Genomic DNA, 23,049 nt, shown 5'->3' on the forward strand with positions numbered 1-23,049 from the left:
TTTCAAAAGTTTTGCTTATCATTTTTAGTTGGAAATCATCTACTTACCATCTTTAGGAAATTACCGGCTTATCATTCTTAAGTCTAGACGCGTTTTCCCTACATTTATTGTATAATAGTGTATAGACGAATTCTTATCTTAGCATATCTGTTACTGTGAACTTTGACTGACATCTTTCAAAGATTCCTCCGTAATTTATGGGATTTTGGTATTATATATACATATGTAAATTATGTATTGAAGAATACCAAATCTAAATTCTACAATCTATTTCATACCAAAAATTCTTTCCCTGATCATACAAGATGGATCCCTCAACCAGTTCGAGTTCCTCGAATTTCGACAGCTATGCCGATATGGATTTCCACATGAGCTCCGAAAGCAGCGTGACCGGAATGGATCAACCAATTAGCCATCATCTATTCTGGATGAATTGGGGATGGGTTCGTAATCTACTTAACCATTGGAGACAAGAAGAAGGTGATGCCTTTCATCCACCACATTGCCCTCTTGGCAACGAACCTGAAGCACTTACCGGCGAACCTGTCCGAAACACCATTTTCTCTCTCATTTCCAGAGTATCTCTTCATGATTATATACTACACCAAATTCTATATCTTATTTATCCGCTCGTCCGAACCGACAATCACCCCGGTGTAATAGAAGAAGTCAACGAGCTTCGCGCTCGGGTAGTGGCTTTGGAGAATATGGTGCAAAGGTTACAAACACCAACAGCAGCACCAGCAGCATAACCAGTACCACCATCAACAACATCAACTGTACCATTACCACCACCAACAACAACCGCATCGCAAACCTCAACTTCACAATCTGTCCCACGAGCATCGACATCATACGCCATGTAGATACCAAGAAATACCACAACGATGAAGTATTGATTCATAACTTCATTGGGGAAACATTCTACGGTGATTATGTAATTTCTAAAGTTTAGAAATTATCTATCCTAGCCTTAACCATAAATCAAATGAGTTTAATTCAATATTAACTCATTAAATCTATATTACATCTGAAGAAATATACACATATATATTTCCATAAAGACTGTCATAAAATTCTTTTGTACAAAATATTAATTGTGAAATTTTTTTTTAACGGGTAGGTAATACCCGAGAGATATATAAATTCACAATTAATATGTTACATTCTTCGAATCTGATTCAGTAAATCATCCATTATACTCCCTACTTTCTCAACAATATGGATTCTTTTATAGAAATCAAAACAACCATACTCATTCAAAATCTAATTACATATTCTGATTTTGAAATCTCAGAATTCGATTCAAGATATAACCGAAATCATCACTCTTAGATTCCTACATCTTTCAAAACTATATTTTGACTTCAAAACTGTCCTAGAACCTCATTTCTATTCATGGAACTCACAAAAATATGTGTATCATTCAAAATCTTAGAACATCATATGTATATTAACAATTACAATATGTGTTCAAACACTTCAAAATTACTAAAGACATGCGAGATGATGATCCAACCACATATTACCCACTGTCATGCACCTGAAAAGCTCTCGAAACCAAAGTTATAGTTTAACACGTATTCGGGTCAGATCCTTTGATATTTATTACCAAATATAATTTTTCAATCTCTTTCCAAAATAGACAGTTTTGTCACAGCTCCAGCAAATCACCTTCATTTGTTTATACGAATAAACCTTATTATAATAATTACCCCTTCATCATTGTTACCGGGGAACCTTTCATATCTCGCCACATTAGCAGTAAACTTATCAACAACTTCATTAACCTTCGACTTAAGCCTCTTCGAAAAGCCACTATACTTATTCATTAAAACCTCATCATGTACTCACCTACATCCTGTAACAATAATTGTCACACCAACTACTGGGAATTAGCAATCAGTATTTTGAATTTCGCGACAATTTTATGTCAAAAGTTATATGTATACATATAACGTCTATCTCCTAGACTTATATACTTCGAATGTGAATTTTCTGAAAAACATCCCAAACTATGAACTAGTTCTCCGAAATTGGAAAAATGCCGATGAAGCAGCAAAAACTGTAAACGACTTTAATAGTCAAAAGTTTGATGATAAAGAATAGTATGGTGGTAAAGCTAAGAAAAAGAGAAGGTTTGAAACTGGAAAACGGATTGAGCAGACCATGAAGGAGGCTATGGACAAATCACAAAGACTAAACCTGCCTTCAAAGGATCCAAATGATTCAGTGTCTACTGAAATCGTTAGCAAACACCTTACTTCTTATTCTAAACCTTCACAGACAAATCTTCTTCATCATCCATCTATGTTAAGAATTCTAAGATATTATCGTATCTTTTATTATAAATATCTTCGATATTCCTGAAGATATTTTCACAACTATTCTTATCCGAAATCTTTTATCTCTTCGCAATATCCGCGTTACAACATAAAAAGAAACTGTGTTAGTTTCTAAATTCTGAAGAAAAAAAATCGAATTTAAAATAGGAATGTTTTTGAAGTAGTGTTGGGAACTGAAGCATGAGTTAGTATAATATAATGACACTTGACCAACGTGATTATATTACAGTAAGTCATGCTGAGTTTTTAATGGAACGTGATGATTCACAGAACATACCGTCATCATGTACTATTTACACGACTCTTAAATTCTACCCAATTTCCAAACATATTAAGAACATATCATCTTGATAGCTCTATATTTTTGGATATTCTGGTAATTTGCCAAATCAAGATCGTGCCATTACGATTTTCTTCTTGGAACATTAACTATGTTCATCCAAAAATTCATATCTACGAATTCTGGACCATTATCCGCTTGAATTAAGGTCGACGAAAGCATGAAGCTCCGAAATATAATGGAGAATATAAAGCCCGATAACAACCCCAAAATTACAAACCGTGTATATCAATGCGTATAGCAATATAAAGATACGGGAGAATAAAAAACACAATAACCCCAAGGTAATGGTAGAAGAAAATAACTTCCTCCGGTGGTAGATGAAAAAGAAGAATGACAGATATGAAAGTTAAGAGTATATCAAGAATCAATACTGGATGAAGCATATTAATGAATGCTTTAAAGTATGAATTGGGGAGAAAGACTAGAAGGTGTGAGCTGTGGAAATAAAGAAACGAAGGGGGTGGATTTATAGTAAAATATCAGACAGAGAAATCGAGACAGATTATCGCATTTAATCAAAGAAGATCCTGATTTCCTTAATCGCCGAAGAACCAAATATTATTGCAAAGATTTTCTTTAAATCCCATGAATTCCAGAAATCAATCATAACTACGTCATCGGTTAAAGCGAATATACGTTTACTCATTTCACTCTCTTGCGATAGCTTCACTTATACTCTTCGCGTAATCAAATTGTTTTATCTATATTACTCAATGATGATAAAACTCTATTTATCAACTCATATTCTTCATGAAAACATTTTTATAGTTAGCCATGACGACCTCAATCAAATTTCGGGATGAAATTTCTTTAACGGGTAGGTACTGTGACGACCCGGAAATTTCCGACCAAATTTAAACTTAACCTTTATATGTTTCCGACACGATAAGCAGAATTTGTAATGTTGAATCTCAAAAAGTTTGGAACTACATTCATGTAATCAATTACCCTTTTCAACGATTCACGAACAATTATGTGTATATAGATATGTATAATATATAATATTAACTGAAAACATTAACAAAGTATTAGATATATGATACTTTACATGAACGTATTTGTTTCGATATATTTATTGACAGAATTAAGAGATAATATCAAATGATTGAATTATCAGATTCATTATGATATGATTACGGGCCTATGTTATGAGGTCCACTGTGATTTAAGAAATCTATTCTTTTTGACAACATTCGGAAAATGGTAAAGTGATTTATAAGTAAGAACAAATGTGTCAATTAACAGGAACTAGACAAGGGTTAGTGGAAATTCCTGTTTAATTTCCAAGGCATGTTTTATAATATTTTCCTCGTGATCTTGATAAGATAACTATGTTAACTTTCATTTTATTTAATATGAAAATAAGAACGTGGAGTGTAAATAACTTAGATGTTGGATATCAACAAGTTAAGTAACTCGACATTTTTCATTAAGATAATTTCATACATTTATTTAACCTTTGGACTTTATCCCATGCTTCACCAACAGACTATAATTTAAAAACTTGAAACCTATTATAAATATATATAATTCTACTTTTCTAAAATGTTTTATGATATAACGATTTTCATTATTTTAACCTTTTAACAAAATGATTCTTAAATATATTTAGTTTTGGAAAAGAAAATTATCATATTTATTTGATTTAGTTTCAAAAGTACAAAAAAAAAAAACATTTTCAGTTTAAAAAGAACTTTATTATTAAAACGTATATATCTTTTATAAATATCTAGAACCACTTTTGACAACTCATTACTTAACCAGTATGATAAAGATAACGATATTTATATTTTATTTTATTAAATATATATAACGATTTAAATTAATATTATATATATTTATACGCGTATTATACGTACATAGTTTGATACTATTACTATACTTTAACTTTACCTTTACTTTACTTTTCCTTTACTTTAACTTTAATAATTCATACTTTAATAATTCACTTTAATAATTCATACTTTAATAATTCACTTTAATAATTCATACTTTAATAATTCACTTTAATAATTCACTTTAATAATTCATACTTTAATAATTCACTTTAATAATTCATACTTTAATAATTCACTTTAATAATTCATACTTTAATAATTTACTTTAATAATTCAAAAATCTATTATAAATAGAATTCAATAGGTTTCATTATTTCATAGAAACTTGAAAATATATTTCTCTAAACTCTCTCAATCGAATTACATATATATATATTTACTTAGTATTATTTCAAGATATTATTAGTATACATAAAATACTATGACGGAGTTATATTCAGACGATTTCAAAATAAGTTTTCAAACGGGATAGAGCTAAGGAAATTATGGGTTATAGCTATGGAGGTTATGGGTATTGATCGAGGGTATTGCTCGTGGGGTCAACCTAACGTTTATCATTTTCGTTGCGTCTACGTACTTTCCTGCAATATTGAATCACAGTATTGATACGTTCGTGAATCCGAGACAAACCCTGCACTTGTTCAGTGCCGTCATATACATAATTGCTACGAAATACAGTATTGTGAGTTTCATTTGCTCCCTTTTTAATTGCTTTTGCAATATATATTTTTGGGTTGAGAATACATGTGCTGTTTTATAAATGTTTTACGAAATAGGCACAAGTACTAAAACAAATTCTACGTGGGTTTAAACCAGAAATATACCCTTAGCTTGGTAACATTAAACTACTTGTCTATGTACGGTAGGCGCGAATCCTAAAGATAGATCTAGTGGGCCTGACAAACCCCATCCTGACTAAGGGATGCTTTAGTACTTCAAAGTTATATTAAACACACCTGATCTGGTGTACTTCAGAGGGTAAAACATGAACGTTAAGGCTTATTACCGGGTGCCTACAACTTATAGAATACTTTTATACACTTGCAAGTGTACGGATATTTATAGAAACTGAAATCTTGTGGTCTATTACTATTACGGAAATGATTGATTATGATAAACTAATGAACTCACCAACCTTTTGGTTGACACTTTAAAGCATGTTTGTTCTCAGGTATTAAAGAAATCTTCCGCTGTGCATTAGCTCATTTTAAGGATATTACTTGGAGTCATTCATGACATACTTTGAAAGACGTTGCATTCGAGTCGTTGAGTTCATCAAGATTAATATTAAGTCAATTATAATTGGATGTAATATGAAATGGTATGCATGCCGTCAATTTTTGATGTAAAGAAAGTTTGTCTTTTAAAAACGAACGCAATGTTTGTAAAACGTATCATATAGAGGTCAAATACCTCGCGATGTAATCAACTATTGTGAATCGTTTACAATGTATATGAACGGGTCCTTTCAGTTGGTATCAGAGCGGTGGTCTTAGCGAACCAGGTCTTGCATTAGTGTGTCTAAAGTCTAGACTTCGACCGTGTCTACATGTCAAAAGTTTTGCTTATCATTTTTAGTTGGAAATCATCTACTTACCATCCTTAGAAAATTACCTGCTTATCATTCTTAAGTCTTGACGCGTTTTCCCTACATTTATTGCATAATAGTGTATAGACGAATTCTTATCTTAGCATATCTGTTACTGTGAACTTTGACTGACATCTTTCAAAGATTCCTCCGTAATTTATGGGATTTTGGTATTATATATACATATGTAAATTATGTATTGAAGAATACCAAATCTAAATTCTACAATTTATTTCATACCAAAAATTCTTTCCCTGATCATACAAGATGGATCCCTCAACCAGTTCGAGTTCCTCGGATTCCGACAGCTATGCCGATATGGATTTCAACATGAGCTCCGAAAGCAGCGTGACCGGAATGGATCAACCAATTAGCCATCATCGGATTTCCACATGAGCTCCGAAAGCAGCGTGACCGGAATGGATCAACCAATTAGCCATCATCTACTCTGTTGAATATATTTATTGGTATTTTCGTCGTACGTGAACTTTGTTTAAGGATAATCCGGCTTACCAACAGGTGTGTATCTGAATATATTATACGGAGTAGATTACAATCAATTGAGATTTTTATTGTGTTTCAAAATTCGTCAAATTGATCTTTCTAATCAGTATCAATCTTAATCAGATTAAAAGCTAAATCGTTTCGTTTTATTTGGTAACTTAGAGTTATTTGGATGTACAAATTTGAGCTATTTATTTAAATGATGTTACAATTATCTGATTTTCAATGTTAGTGTTTATGTTTCAAGATTCATGATTTGTTTCAGATTCAGAAAGCGTCTAAAGTGATGGTGAGCAAGAACAACAAAAAGGTCATGAAACTGGGGTATAATCTACAAATACTTTTCGTTCTTTAATTATAATCCACGAAACTAAGGTATAATCCAGAATCTGAATAATGACGATGTCTACTTTTGTTAAAGTTGTTCATTTATCATTATTTCACATATTTTGTTTATAGTTTCAATTCATTTATACATTAATAGAGTTCCATTGAACACGAAATCGATTTTTGAGTCGATTCTCCAAATCTCAATTTTCCTTTCAAGATTATATAGTGCGTTCGTTCAATTCATCTGGCACAATAATTACCTAATGGGTTGATGTTGGTAGAACTAATTATAGTAGCTTTAACTCATGAAGTCTTATTCAAACTACGATTTTAGCTTTTAAATACACATGTTAGGCTGCGTTTTTGGTCATGGAACAAAATCAAAGTACGTTTTGGGTATATGTTAAAACCATGATGATTTTTTTTTGTTGTTGCTTATTTTCTTTTAATTGATTTCCATAAAGTGGCCAAATATTCAAAATGCTAAGTGATAAGGAAGTGGAATAAGTTCAACTATAGTACTTGAGTCAAATGAAAGAAAGTGGATTACTTATATATCCAGAAAAATCTATGTTAGACAACTTATAATGACCCTTAGTATTATTTTGACTAATTTTGAACTTGATAATTGATTGTTATTGACTGCATTAGCATTAGCATTTCACAACATAAAAGAGATTGAAACTGCTTTTTGAGTTTTTTTGACTTAATTTTTTTTTTATTACTAATTTCAAACTTGCTTTTTTTTTTTTTTTTTTTTTTTTTTTTTTGACTATTTTCACTTAATGACTTTGTTGACTGTGTTTTATCTTGATGATTGACTGTTTTGACTACATTGGCATTAGCATATCATACATTATAATATAATATTTTTTTTTTACTATTTTGACTACACAACATAGAAGAGGTTGAATATGTTTTTTTTTCCTTTTTTTTATTTTTTTTATTTTGACCGTTTTTGATTTTTTTTTACTGTTTTTGATCTTGATCAGTGGTTGCAAATTTGACTGATTTTATATCTTTAATATGCCTCCAGAGTTAACATTAGCATAGCACAACTGCTATTTCCATTAGCCAAATGTTTTTGAACCTTGCATTAGCACAATACAAGACACTGGCAAATCGATTACATGTTTTGATTAAACGCCGCCCGTTCAGCAATCCCAATCAACGATATCAGCAACAACATAATGATCCTTCTGATTCTTCGGGAACGATGATACCAACTCCTGGTGTACCTCTAAGTGGGAATAACAACATGATGTCATCATCTATGGATAACTCTTTAGTTGGTGGTATTAACATGATGTCATCAGCTGTAAATGCAGATAGCTTTTTCAGGGGCATGCACACTGGTGCATTTGGTTCAAATGATGGTAAATTTATCTCTTTTACTTAAATGCCACATGCAGAATGGGCGGGTTGGGTAACAGAATTTAAAAATATCAAATATCAAGATCAGGAGGAATCTTAGCCTCCAAACATGCATACTTGTGAAAATGTTAAAAGTGACAAAACTGGTCAAAATTTAAACTTGAATGATCCTGATTTGAATGTAGGTTTTTTGACTTAATTTGACCAATTTTGACTATAGTACACTGTATTAGGGTTACATTCATCCTGATGTGAAAAATTGCTATCAGAAAGAGAAAAATGAGGCTGAGTAACCCGGCCGGCTTTCATGGTTGTGTTCCTTTCATGGCTTTTGCTTCAAACCTCAGGAAAAAGTCTCTTCCTTACAAAAATGGACTCCTTTTATCCTAAAACCACATATCCAAAAATTCTAAACTTATAAATACTCTCTTTTTTGTAAAATTTATAACATATACAAAAATGGCTTTTGTAGGCCTTCACTTATTAAGGACCTCTTTGTATCATTCGTGTTATATAAATATAAATTTGTTGCCTTTAAAAAAAAAGAATATATACCGAGTATATTTTTATTATAGTTGTATATTAAATAGTTATGACGTATTTATTTAGTTACATTACATGGTTGATGTATACCTGTGTTTTACAGATGGGAAATATGGTTGAAATCTTGAAAGTAAGATAAGGAACGTCGAAAACCTTCGGGATCAAAAGGTGAAATATTAATTTATTTGATAAATACTGCTTATGATTCAGCATGTTATGTTAAATTTTTAAATGTTACGTTTTTTTTTTTAAAAACAGCCTATTTTGCTATATTTGACTAACTTTGACCTATTTCAATGTGTCAAAGTTAGCCTGTAATTTAATGTGCCAAAGTCAACCTATATTTCAATGTGTCAAAAATGTCAGCCTACATTTCAGTGTATTCACAGCCTCACAGGTGACCAATTAACAAAGTTACCTGCAAATTCATGGTTGGTCAATTCACAAGTGACAGTTCATAGAGCTGTCGTGTGCAACACACGGGCTCTTTAATTTTATTTGTATCTTTTTAGTGTTTTGTCGATCAACTTTATTAACTTTATTAATTTGTAACACGTATATTTTGTAGCCATGAAATATAATTTGTCTCTTTAGTTTGATGTTATATTTGTAATTTGTATGTATAGTGGTCAATTGGAAGACATCATTTTGTTGATTGACAAAGATTGTAATTGACATAGAATTAGTGTGAGCAGCTCATGTTACACTTCAATGTTTGATTTACTCAACAGTTTTGATTAAGAGTCGTCGTGCAACGCACGAGCTCTTAAAGACTAGTATGATAATAATATGGAATGGAATATGGATATGGATTTTGCTAAGTTGTACTCCTATGGCATATGATAATAATAAGTATTGGATGTTAAAAATAATAATAATAATAATAATAATAATAATAATAATAATAATAATAATAATAATAATAATAATAATAATAATAATAATAATAAGTATTTGATGAAAGTAAGTATTTCCATAATTTAAATAAAAAGTATTTAATAAACTTAAAAGTTACTAAAATTAACTTGTATTAATAATATTATCTCTACAATGAAAAATCTTAGTACAACATCCATATTGTTTAAAATTTATGCAGATTTTGTTACCATAAAGTACCTTATACGTAGTATTTGTTATAATTCAGTAGGCTTATAACTACCTTTAGTGGTTTGATTCTTGATGTTATAATTCAGTAGGCTTATAACTACCTTTAGTGATTTGATTCTTGATTAAGAATATTAATAATGAAGTGTAAGAACAAAGATGATAATGGAGAGAAAGAAAGAAACACTTTGTAAGTGTGAGAAATGGTGCAAGTTTAATGCTTGCATTCATGAGTATTTATAGCCTAAAATCTCAATATAAAAATACATACTTTGTGTACCAAAATTGACTATATGTATACACCAAAATTGACTATCCATATCTATATTATTATTATTATTATAACACTCCCCCTTGGATAGCAATTTTATTTTGTTGAAGATCAACTATAAATTACTGCCTCGTTAAAAACCTTGCTAAAGAAAACCCAGTGGGAAAAAAACTTTAGCTAAGGGAAAAAGAGTGCAGCATGGAGTTGACTCCCCCTCAAGTAGACATCGCTTCAGCTGTTACATCATTTGAACATGTCTCATGCCAATGTTATGAACGTGTGTTCTGAAAATAGCAGTTGGAAGTGCTTTCGTGAAAAGATCAGCAGAGTTTTTGCTAGATTGCACATATCTCATTTCAATCTGGTTGTCCTTAATGAGATTTTGAGTGTATGAGAAGAATCTAGGTGGTATGTGTTTTGTTCGGTCACTTTTGATATACCCTTCTTTCATCTGTGCTATGCAAGCTGCATTATCTTCATAGATAGTTGTTGGACTTTTATCGCGTTCTAGTCCACAAGAATCAGTAATGAGTTGTGTCATTGATCTCAACCAAAAACATTCTCGAGTAGCTTCATGTAATGCAATCACTTCGGCATGATTTGACGATGTAGCAACAAGTGTTTGTTTTTGAGAACGCCATGATATTGCAGTACCTCCATTTAGGAATACATATCCAGTTTGAGATTTAGCTTTATGTGGATCAGATAAATAACCTGCATCTGCATAACCAACCAAATCTTGTTTTGATTCGTTAGAATAAAATAATCCTAAATCAGTAGTTCCTCGAAGGTATCGAAATATGTGTTTGATCCCATTCCAGTGTCTTTTGGTAGGAGCAGAGCTGAACCTTGCCAACAAATTAACTGCAAAAGAAATGTCAGGTCTTGTACAATTTGTAAGATACATAAGAGCTCCAATTGCACTAAGATATGGTACTTCTGGTCCAAGAATGTCTTCTTGATCTTCACATGGACGAAATGGATCAGCTTCAACATTGAGTGATCAAACAACCATAGGAGTACTTAATGGTTTTGCCTTGTCCATATTGAAACGTTTCAAAATCTTTTCAGTATATGTTGTTTGATGTACAAGTAAACCATTAGGCATATGCTCAATTTGTAAACCAAGGCAATACTTGGTTTTTCCGAGATCTTTCATTTCAAATTCTTTCTTTAGAAGTTGAATGGCTTCATGGATCTCTTTATTTGTACCTATGATGTTAAGATCATCAACATAAACAGCTATGATCACATATCCGGATGTTGTTTTCTTAATGAAAACACAAGGGCAAGTAAGATTATTTGTATACCCTTTGCTTATCAAGTAATCACTTAATCGGTTATACCACATACGTCCCGATTGTTTTAACCCATATAAAGATCTTTGTAATTTAATCGAATACATTTCTTTGGGTTTTGCATTTGATGCTTCTGGTACCTTAAATCCTTCAGGTATCTTCATATATATATCACTATCAAGTGATCCATATAGATAAGCAGTCACAACATCCATGAGATGCATTTCTAAATTTTTAGAAACTGCCAGACTGATTAAGTACCTAAAAGTAATTGCATCCATAACAGGAGAATAAGTTTCTTCATAATCAATTCCCGGTCTTTGAGAAAAACCTTGAGCTACAAGTCTAGCTTTATACCTTGTAACTTCATTTTTCTCATTTCTTTTTCGGACAAAAATCCATCTGTATCCTACAGGTTTCACATCTTTAGGAGTGAGAATGATGGATCCGAAAACTTTTCTTTTATTGAGTGATTCTAATTCAGCTCGTATTGCTTCTTTCCATTGAGCCCAATCATGTCTATTTTGACATTCAACCATAGATGTTGGTTCTGGATCATCATCATTATTCATGATGTCATATGCAACATTAAATGAAAATTTCTCATCAAGATTTTTCATTTCATTTCGGTTCCATAATATTTTTGAATATGCATAATTGATTGCAATTTCTGTATTGACATCATCAATCTCCTCTGCAGTAGGAGTACTGATTTGTGGTTCTTCTTGAACACTTTCTTTTACTTCATTATCAGCTGATTTTCTTTTTCGAGGATTTTTATCCTTTGAACCGATTGGTCTTCCACGTTTCTGACGTGGCAAAGATTCATGAGTGACGTTATTGCCAGCTTTTGGAATTTCAATTCGAGCTGGAGTATTTACTGCTGGTATATATGATTTTGTCACCGTTTTTGTATCTGTAAATGCATCAGGCAATTGATTTGCAAGTTCTTGTATATGCATTATCTTTTGAACTTCTGTCTCGCATTCTTTTGTGCGAGGATCAAGATACTTTAATTGAGGTTCACACCATGAAACATCATTTTCTTTATTTTTCATTTCTCCCCCTAATCTAGGGAACAATGTTTCATTAAAATGACAATCAGCAAAACGTGCTGTAAAAACGTCACCTGTCATAGGTTCAATATACCTTAATATTGAAGATGTTTCATATCCAACATATATTCCCAACCTCCTTTGAGGACCCATTTTTGTACGTTGTGGTGTCGCAATTGGAACATACACTGCACAACCAAATGTTCTAAGATGGGAAATATTTGGCTCTTGACCAAAAGCAAGTTGTAGGGGGAATATTTATGACTTGCACTTGGTCTGATGCGAATCAATGCAGCAGCATGTAAAATTGCATGACCCCATATAGATACAGGGAGTTTTGTTCTCATTATCAATGGTCTAGCGATTAACTGTAAACGTTTAATCAATGACTCGGCTAAACCATTTTGTGTATGCACATGAGCAACAGAATGTTCAACAACAATTCCTATAGACATGCAATAGTCATTAAATGCTTGAGATGTAAATTCACCAGCATTATCAAGTCTCACCCTTTTAATGGTGTAATCAGGAAAATGAGCTCTCAATTTAATAATTTGGGCAAGAAATTTTGCAAATGCCACATTACGGCTTGATAACAGACAAACATGAGACCATCTGCTAGATGCGTCTATTAGAACCATGAAATATCTAAATGGTCCACATGGTGGATGAATTGGTCCACATATATCACCTTGAATTCTTTCAAGAAACATTGGTGATTCTTTCTCAACCTTAAGTGGTGAGGGTCTAGTTATCAATTTTCCAAGAGAGCAAGATGTACATGGAACCATTGTATCATGATGGATTTTTCTATCCTTTAGTGGATGTCCATGAGTACATTCAATAATCCTTTTCATCATTGTTGATCCTGGATGGCCTAATCTGTTATGCCATAAACTGAATACACCAGGATCAATATATTTTTCGTTAACTACCATATGTATTTCTGGTACATTTATATGTGTATAATGTAATCCAGAACTAAGTCTTGGCAGTTTTTCAACCACATGACTCTTGTCAGTGATACTTAAATATTTCTCATTTTCTGTTGTCACTGACTGATAATCATACCCGTTAAGGTATATGTCGGAGAAACTCAATAAATTTCTGCTTGACTTGGGAGAAAATAAGGCATCATTTATTAAAAATTTTGTACCATTTGGTAGTATGAAATTTGCCTTTCCTATCCCTTTTATCAAGTTAGCAGGTCCTGATATTGTATGTATAGTTCCTTCCGTTGGTTTTAGATCAATAAAATATTTCTCGGATTTAAGTATAGTGTGTGTAGTTCCACTGTCTGCTATACAGAGATCTCCACCACTTGATTGATGTTGTATTCCAGCAAAATTCATATTGAACTTCATATATAAGAAATAAATAGTGAGTACATTAATATTACACAATATTTTAAACGCAAATAGATAGTACTGAAACATTTAGCAAACATAATGACAAAGACAGACGATATTAAATCGTTTATTTTTCAAAAAACACACAACTTAAACATTCAAGAAATCTTCATATAAATCAGATGGTTTCTCAGTGACTGTTGGATCAATATTATCCACAAAATTTACTTCCTTTTCTTTACCTTTCAGCGAATCCTGATACATCTTAACAAGATGTTTAGATGTTCGGCAAGTATTAGCCCAGTGGCCCATTCTACCACATCTGTAGCAAGATTCTTCAGAATTTTTAGAAGAATTTTCTTCAACATCTTGTTTAATGGGCTTGTTTTGTGGTTGATATTTATATTTTCGTGGATTACTATTTCTTTGACCACCACGGCCACGACCACGACCACATCCACGCCCATTACCATTACCATAAGGATGGTTTCTACCATAGTTATGGCTTTTGGCATGATGATGGTGATGGTTATTATAACCACGACCTTGCCCGCGTCCTTGTCCCTGTTTATAATTATTTGCAGTATTTGCTTCAGGGATTGCAAGTGTACCAGTAGGACGGGATTGCTGATTTTTCATTAATAGCTCATCATTTTGCTCTGCAACTAAGAGATATGAATTAAGTTCAGGATATGTTTTGAACTTTAGCATTCTCAAATTTCTTTGCACTGTGATGTTTGCAGCATTCATTGTGGAGAAAGTTTTCTCCATCATGTCTGCATCACTAATTTCATGTCCACAGAATTTAAGTTGTGAACATGTATTATACAGAGCTGAGCTGTATTCATTTACTTTCTTAAAGTCTTGGAACCTTAATGTTCTCCATTGTTCCATTGCAGCTGGAAGTAAAATTTCTCTTTGATTATTGAATCTGCTTTTGAGACCTTCCCATAAAACATGGGGATCTTCTACAGTCACATAATTATTTTGTAAGCATTCATCAATATGTTGATGAATAAAGCAACATGCCGTAGCTTGTTCTTTTTCAGAACAAGTGTTGTTTTCATTTATGGTTTCAAGAATGCCCATTGATTTAAGATGCATTTTTACTTTTATAACCCATGGCATGTAGTTGTTTCCAGTTGATTCTAAAGGAGTAAATTTAAGCTTTTCCAGATTCGACATTTTCTATTATCAAAAATTAAAACAAACATCATGATAAATTAGAGTCAATTTATATTCATAAGTATATAAACATTAAACATAAATTTAATATAACATAAATGATAAGTAGGTGACAGTGTCGACCATGTGTAAGTAATCATAAATAAATGTTATATAACAAAAATATAAATATTAGTAAACATAAATGAAAATTTGGCGACAGTGTCGACCATATATTTTTTCAGGTGGTATAACCGACCTATATCATTCTGGTGGTATAACCGACCATATATCATTTTGGTGGTATAACCGACCATATATCATTTTGGTGGTATAACCGACCATATATCATTTTGGTGGCAGAGCCAACCATATTTAGTATTAAGATTATCGTGCTGATAACGTGTTATAATTCAGTAGGCTTATAACTACCTTTAGTGGTTTGATTCTTGATGTTATAATTCAGTAGGCTTATAACTACCTTTAGTGATTTGATTCTTGATTAAGAATATTAATAATGAAGTGTAAGAACAAAGATGATAATGGAGAGAAAGAAAGAAACACTTTGTAAGTGTGAGAAATGGTGCAAGTTTAATGCTTGCATTCATGAGTATTTATAGCCTAAAATCTCAATATAAAAATACATACTTTGTGTACCAAAATTGACTATATGTATACACCAAAATTGACTATCCATATCTATATTATTATTATTATTATAACAGTATTATATTTTAATTGCCCACAATATATGCAATATCATAAGCAAATGGAGGAAATGGACAAACCGCTTAATGGCCAATTGACATAACTTTTGACTTGATTCTTGCTATTGTAGCTAACTAGTTATCGAACCCTCGCTTCGCGTCGGGGGTTCGGTTTTCAATGTATTTTATTGCGTTTAGTAAAATTATTTTGTGGCTAACGATGATGTACATAATTCGGATGGACCAAGCCTTGAAGGGCTTTTTTCTGAATTGATTACATCAGCGGACAACGAGCTCTTAGAAGCTCCTTTCACGGAAGGGGAAATTTGGGAATCGGTCAAATGTTGTGGTAGTTCGAAGGCCCCGGGACCGGATGGGTTCAACTTTGGTTTTTTCAAAAAGTTTTGGTCCATAATCAAAGATGATTTGGTAGGTGCTATCAACTGGTTTTGGGTTTTTGGCGAGTTTTCAAAGGGTTGCAATGCCTCTTTTGTTTCCCTTATTCCGAAGAAATCGGACCCGCTGAGTTTTAGTGATTATCGCCCGATTAGTCTTATTTGCAGTTATTATAAAATTATCGCGAAGATGTTGTCTTTGAGAATTTGTAAAGTGGTACCTAGTCTTGTAGGGAAGGAACAGAGTGCGTTTCTTGGGGGTAGATATATTCTAGACGGTGCGTTAGTTGCAAATGAAGTGGTCGAAGATCTTAAACGAAACAAAAAGCACGGCCTAATTTTTAAGGTAGACTTCGAGAAAGCCTTTGATTCGCTTAATTGGGATTATCTTCTTGAAGTGATGAAATGTATGGGGTTCGGTACCAAATGGTGTAAGTGGATTTCCTCGTGTCTTAAATCGGCTACAATCTCCATTCTCATAAACGGGTCTCCGACAAGTGAGTTTAATCTTAAAAGGGGCGTTCGCCAAGGTGATCCCTTATCACCTTTCCTTTTTATTATTGCAGCGGAGGGACTTAATATCCTAACGAAAAAGGCGGTTGAGAGAGGGATGTATAAAGGGGTGGAGGTGGGTAAAGATAAAGTCGTCATTTCTCATTTGCAATATGCGGATGATACGATTTTTTTTGGCGAATGGAGTAGACGTAATGCGCGAAATTTAATGTACTTGTTGGAATGTTTTGAACGGGCTTCGGGGTTGAAGGTTAATTATAATAAAAGTCAATTATTTGGGATAGGCATTAGTAATGATAACGTGGAAGCTCTTGCGTCTTGGTGTTCATGTCTTGCAGGTCGGTTGCCTTTCATGTATTTGGGTATTCCCGTGGGTAATAAGATGAAGAAATTGAATGATTGGTCCCCGGTGATCGAGAAATTTAACAAGAGGTTAGCGGACTGGAGAGCAAAAATGATTTCATTTTGTGGACGGTTAACTTTAGTTAAGTCGGTTCTCTCTAGCCTACCTCTCTATTACTTCTCGCTCTTTCGTGCCCCTACTTGTGTGCTAAATTCTCTCGAGAGTGTGAGACGGAAATTTTTTTGGGGCGGGACGGGTTCTAAATCTAAAATGTCATGGGTTAAGTGGGAAAAAATCCTTCTTCCTCACGAAGAAGGAGGTTTAAATATCATGTCCTTAAAAAGTAAAAATTTAGCTCTTCTTTGTAAGTGGTGGTGGAGGTTTAAAACCGAAACTAACACTTTGTGGGTCGCCGTAATTCGTAGCATTTATGGTTCTAATGGAGGTCTTGTGCTTGGAAACGGGCGTGTCCGAAAACCAAACGCTAGCCTTTGGAATTCTATTTGTGTTGCAGGAAAACATGTGGACGGGTTAGGGATTCCTTTCTCTAAGTCTTTCATACGCTTGCTCGGGGACGGGAAAAGCACCTCTTTTTGGAATGACATTTGGGTGGGGAACGCAAGCCTCAAAGACAAATTCAAAAGATTATACAGGCTCGAGATTGACAAAGATATCAACATCAGTAACAAAACCGAAGAATTTAAGGGAGATGGGCTCGGCAATTGGGCCTATACACCTATGGGACGAACGAATAGTGAACTAACTGAATTGCGAGATACTGTTCGGAACTTGCAGCTGATCGAAGATAAAAAAGACTGTTGGAGCTGGAATCTCAATTCGAAGGGTACATATATGGTCAAGGACTGTTCGGTTCTAGTGGACAAAGTCATCCTACCACGTGCGGTTAATTCAATTGAGTCGTTGCGAAATGGTTTGGTTCCAAAAAAAGTAGAGGTGTTTATTTGGCGGGCGAGATTAGGTCGTATACCGGTAAGGTTCGAGTTAGATAAACGGGGCATCGATTTGAACAGCGTGAGATGTCCGATTTGTGATGGTGACATTGAGACGGTGGAACATATACTTTTTTCTTGTCAAATGGCCAAAGACATATGGGCGAAAGTCCTTAAATGGTGGGGGTATAATTCGGCTTTATTCGGGTATGAGGATATTTTTAATGGTACCTTCGGCTACGTAGCACATGATCACAAAAGGAACCAATGGCAAGCGGTTTGTTGGGTGGTTTGTTACATTATATGGAAGAATCGAAATGCAAAGGTGTTCAAGAATAAGCTCGAGACGGTCCCATCTTTATTTAGCGAGGTTCAAGTTCTTTCATACGATTGGATTTCACGACGTTGCAAGGGTCATATTATGGATTGGCTTCAATGGTTCTCACAACCTTAGTTTCTCTCTTTTGTTAGTTGCAATCTTTGCAATTAGCTTAGGGCGGTGTAATTTGTTTTCTCTATTTCTTTCGTGATGTATTGTGTTGTTAAGGTTGCCCAGTCAATCATGTACTATTCGTGATTGTTTAATATAAGTCCTTCTTGCTTTTCAAAAAAAAAAAACGATGATGTCGTTGAAGCGCAACTCGAGTCGAACTAAAAGGTATAACCCGTGAGAGATTTAAATGTTATTTTAAATTAACAATATATGTGCATCTCCGCGTTTCGCTATGGAATTTTCGACTTTTAAAAATTTAACGCAAAATCAACGTGTATGAAAAGTACCCCAAATATTTAGCGTTTTTTAAAAAGCGTCCGTTTTGCGTATAGCTAGTGACATTGTGTTCCTAAAATTATTTCGAGTTTAACGATAGTGTCGAAAAAATTTAACTCGTTGCGAGCGAAAAGATATGACCCGTTGAATATTTGGGTGGAGTTTATTTAAGATTTTTTATGAAAATGGTTATTTGACACTTTACCCCCTGTTTGGGGGTCGATTTGAATTTTTCAAAAAAGTTTGGAGGCTTTGTTGGTAAAATGAAATTTAGGTAAAAAAAAGTAAAAAGTCAAAAATGCCCCTGATTACTATTCATAACTTTTGTCTATTAGTTAACATGTAAATGTAAATTCTGACGAAATTAAATTTTAATTGCCCACAAGATATGCAATCTCATAAGCAAACGGAACAAATGGACAAACCGCTTGATGGCCAATTAACATAACTGTTGACTCGATTCTTGCTGTTTTAGGTACTTCTGGCGAAAAGTATTATGAGTATATTAGTATTATATAAAATCAATCAATATCAATCAATATCTATATCTATATTTGATACGAGTAGTATTATATTTATATCGTTAATGAGGGTATCTAACTATTTTGAACTGACTAATCGCAAGACGACTACCCGCTTTGAAAGTAATCCGGAGTCATTGCAGACGAACCTCCGTGACCATAAAACTTTTTATTTTTTACAAATCAATCATAAAATTTTTCACACTTATTATATATCCCGGATCCATTCAGAATTCAAACTCTGTCCACCTGCCCTTCGAGATGGTTTAAGTGCAAGAAAATGTAAATGATATTGGTTATATTCAATCTTCTCTATTGATTTAATTCACGACTAATTAGAGAGAATTTTTGTAGCTAACGTAATCAGGTGGTTTTTCGGAAAACCATGCATTTAATGAAGTACACCCTTAAGTTGGGCAAATTTCTAATCAAACAATAAGACTGTTAGTGAAACCATGTAGTTGCAAATTGCAATAATCAAATGTGATTAACATATAGTTTGAGAAGTAAGAACATTTAGTATTATCTTTATAAACTCAAACCCAATTACAAACTAGATAAAAATGGTAGTCTCATACTACTTTTTTACTTCCACCAAATCTTCTATTTCTTTTTTGATACACATGTAATGCTTCAATAAAATCTATCTTATCAAATTGAACACCATTTTTTTCAACAAAACATATTTCAGCATACGCCGATTGCCACAACATAAAGTCGTCAACACTATACTTCCCGCCGGTTCGAATCATTAAATCAGGATTAGGAAAGTCTAAGCACTTGGTCTCGAGTTCTTGTTGGAAAACATTTTCATCGATCTGTATCGGTTCCATTAAACCGCCATACACCTTTTCTGCAAGAGCTTTGCAAGCTTGAACCATGTCTAAACGTCCACTGTAATTCACTGCTTCGATAATATGAAGCGATTTATTGTTCTTTGTAGTTTCTTCTACTTTTGTTATGATTTCTTGAAGTGAGTTTGGGATGGAATTTCGATTTCCGATCACTGATACCTTAATATCATTCCTACATGCAAGAGGAATAAACATTCGTTTTTTTCAATTTGCTCGAATAAAAATAGATCCTTTTGATTTACATTATCTATTACATTACCCTCCTTTTGATTTAAGAAGGATTGCATCTTTGACTTCGTCTCCTTGTATTCATTTAATTGGTTTAATAATAAAGGAAAATAAAATGTAAAATCAAATAATTGGCTAATTAAGCCGTTGTATTTGTTTTTGGTGACACCTCTAGCGTCTTGTTAGATGTTCACATTGATTAATGAAATTTTGTCGTTCGGAAAAAAAACTTATGTAGTTAGTTCCAATTTATTGTTTTTTGTTTCCGGTTTTGAAATAATTTTAACGTATATGTATATGTATATTCTTATGTTCAATTTCTTTACTGTTTTGAAACCATTCTTCTAAGATTCAATAATACAAACCTTGACAACTCATTTGAATCCAATTTCAGTATGTTCAATGCAAAACCAGACCCCACCTGCATCAATATATGGAGGCTACGTTGAGTTGACATCATGATTGTAAATTTAAATGATTAACAATATAAGAGGGTGACAAATTAAGTTTGTGCATCACTTTGTATATATAAAATTTTAGACTAAAGTTGTCCTGCATCACTTTCTCAAAGTACCCTTTTTCTTGTAGTTATTAGTTCTACCATAATAATATATGTACCATCAATTTTTTTTAAGTCAAACATACACACACTTTACACGATTTTTACACGAATATTTACATAATATGCAACCCAGGACTTGAACTCATGACCTCAAAATCAGATGCCTCTTCGATACCGGCCCTTTGGTCATGATTACTATCAATATATTTGAGATTTAAATAATTTGGACAAAAGTTAGCTTACACTTAGTTTTTCAGGAAGCGTATAGACAGAGAGAACTTTGATACCAAGTTCACAGCAGCTTTGAGCAATATCTATCAAAGAGTGGTCGTTTATCGTATGAAAACCTCTACGTTTCTCTGTGTTCTTATGGCTGTCCATGAGCAGCGCAACGTGTTTTGGAATCGGGCCAGCTCGAACAATATTACATAGCGCGAGATATTCAACTTCCATGTTGCTTATGTCATCTTTGACTGCATTAGAAATTGATGTTGGAGTTTGGTAACGGTTTGTTATGGCGAGTTTTTGTGGTTTCTTAGAAAGATTTGCTGTAAAATAGAAGGGTTTGTGGGTAAGTTGTTGAGGGGGAAGAATGTTGGTTTTGGAAGTTAAGATGGAAGGAGAAGAAATTTTAAGAAGGAAGCAAGCCATTTCTACAAAGTTTAGTGATGCTATGTGACTTGACCTATTTTAATTTATAGGAAAACTTGAAGGTTAACAAACAGACTTTGAGTACATTTTATTTCTACGAGATAAGTTGTAATTCAATGCATCAAACTATTATTTCATATTTTATATGAAATTAAACCATCCAAATTATCAGAGGCAGAGCCAAGATTTAACATTAGGGGTGGCTCCACTTTATCTTACGATATTGAAGGTCGGAGTTAAAATAAAACTACTAGATTTTTATTGTAACTAATCTTTTGTGTTTTACGTATAAATATGATTTATATTATATTAATAAACTTTATAGCTAAAAAGATCATGTGAATGTTATGATAAATTTAATAATCTAGTGTTTATAAGGATTTGTTATAAATTTATTAACTTGATTATTTTTCTAACATGATGTATGTAGATGTTTCTTTCAATTTTGAGATGATGGTCCCAAAATATCACTCATGTTTAAACTCAACTTTTCTTAGAATGCATAATTCCCTAAATCCAAATTTACTCGACTTTTCATGGAATGTATAATTCCTTACATCCAAATTTATAATGAGTATCCATATAATAATTATAATTATAATATTAATTTTATAGTTTTTAATAATAATAATAATAATTCAAATTCAAATAAAAGCAGAAGAATAACAAATATTATTGTTCGATATAAAGAATTATCATTAATCTTAAACATATTATTATTAAAAACATGCCAACGTAAAATCATATCAACTCAAATAAATATAATAATAAAAAATATAATATAATAAATACAATAAAACAAAATATATAAATTTATAAAATATACTCCGTAAGATATAAGATATATAACAATAGAAACAAATAAGTGGAATTGCAAAATAGAAACAAACCTACACCTTAAGATTGACGACAAACCAACCACCGACTCTGTCTACTATTAAAATTACTATCCTTCCCTTTGTCAAGCGGCAACTCCTATTTTATCTCTTCATTTACGGATGTTTTCAACAGATTGTTGATTTATGAGGGATGCTGGATTACAAAATACTCCTTAGAAAGATGGGCTACATGTTGAATGAACAAAATATAGGCTGAAAAACAAAGCATATTGGGCTAGTTAGGGGATGCCCAACATCCCTAAACCCCCCTATTGACTCCGCTGTTGCAAATTATTCGTAACTGATTTTTGGTATAGCATCCGCGTTGGTTGAAAAATGATACTTTCTCAACAACTTAAATATCGTTTCGGTAGTAGTAGAGAAGATCCAAACATTGCGGCGGAAAATCTTTATTAATAATACATGATTTCATTATATCTATAGTTTCTATTAAAATCCTATAATAATGACGTTATTATTAGGCTAACTCATTTGTTAAAAAAAAAAAAAAAAAATCTAGGTCACTTAAATGATGTCATTAATCCTAAGTATTTTTTAATTAAAAAAATTGT

The 23,049-nt window shown here is 32.8% G+C and overlaps 2 protein-coding genes across 2 annotated transcripts; one reads left to right on the forward strand and one right to left on the reverse strand.

The window, feature by feature from the left end:
* Positions 1-8,026: 8,026 nt before the first annotated feature.
* On the forward strand, positions 8,027-18,468 carry LOC139902347 (uncharacterized). The gene is made up of 4 exons (XM_071884985.1): positions 8,027-8,324; positions 16,097-16,639; positions 17,060-17,153; positions 17,445-18,468. Exons 1-4 carry the CDS (start codon positions 8,027-8,029, stop codon positions 18,466-18,468), a joined length of 1,959 nt encoding a protein of 652 aa, XP_071741086.1.
* Positions 18,469-19,876: 1,408 nt separating this feature from the next.
* Positions 19,877-21,599, reverse strand: LOC139902348 (uncharacterized). The gene is made up of 3 exons (XM_071884987.1): positions 21,192-21,599; positions 20,752-20,807; positions 19,877-20,330 (listed from the first exon to the last, which is right to left on the reverse strand). The coding sequence occupies exons 1-3, from the start codon at positions 21,597-21,599 to the stop codon at positions 19,877-19,879; spliced, it is 918 nt and encodes a 305-aa protein (XP_071741088.1).
* Positions 21,600-23,049: the final 1,450 nt, after the last annotated feature.

Source organism: Rutidosis leptorrhynchoides, chromosome 3 (assembly GCF_046630445.1).
Source record: "Rutidosis leptorrhynchoides isolate AG116_Rl617_1_P2 chromosome 3, CSIRO_AGI_Rlap_v1, whole genome shotgun sequence".
Taxonomy (NCBI): domain Eukaryota; kingdom Viridiplantae; phylum Streptophyta; class Magnoliopsida; order Asterales; family Asteraceae; genus Rutidosis; species Rutidosis leptorrhynchoides.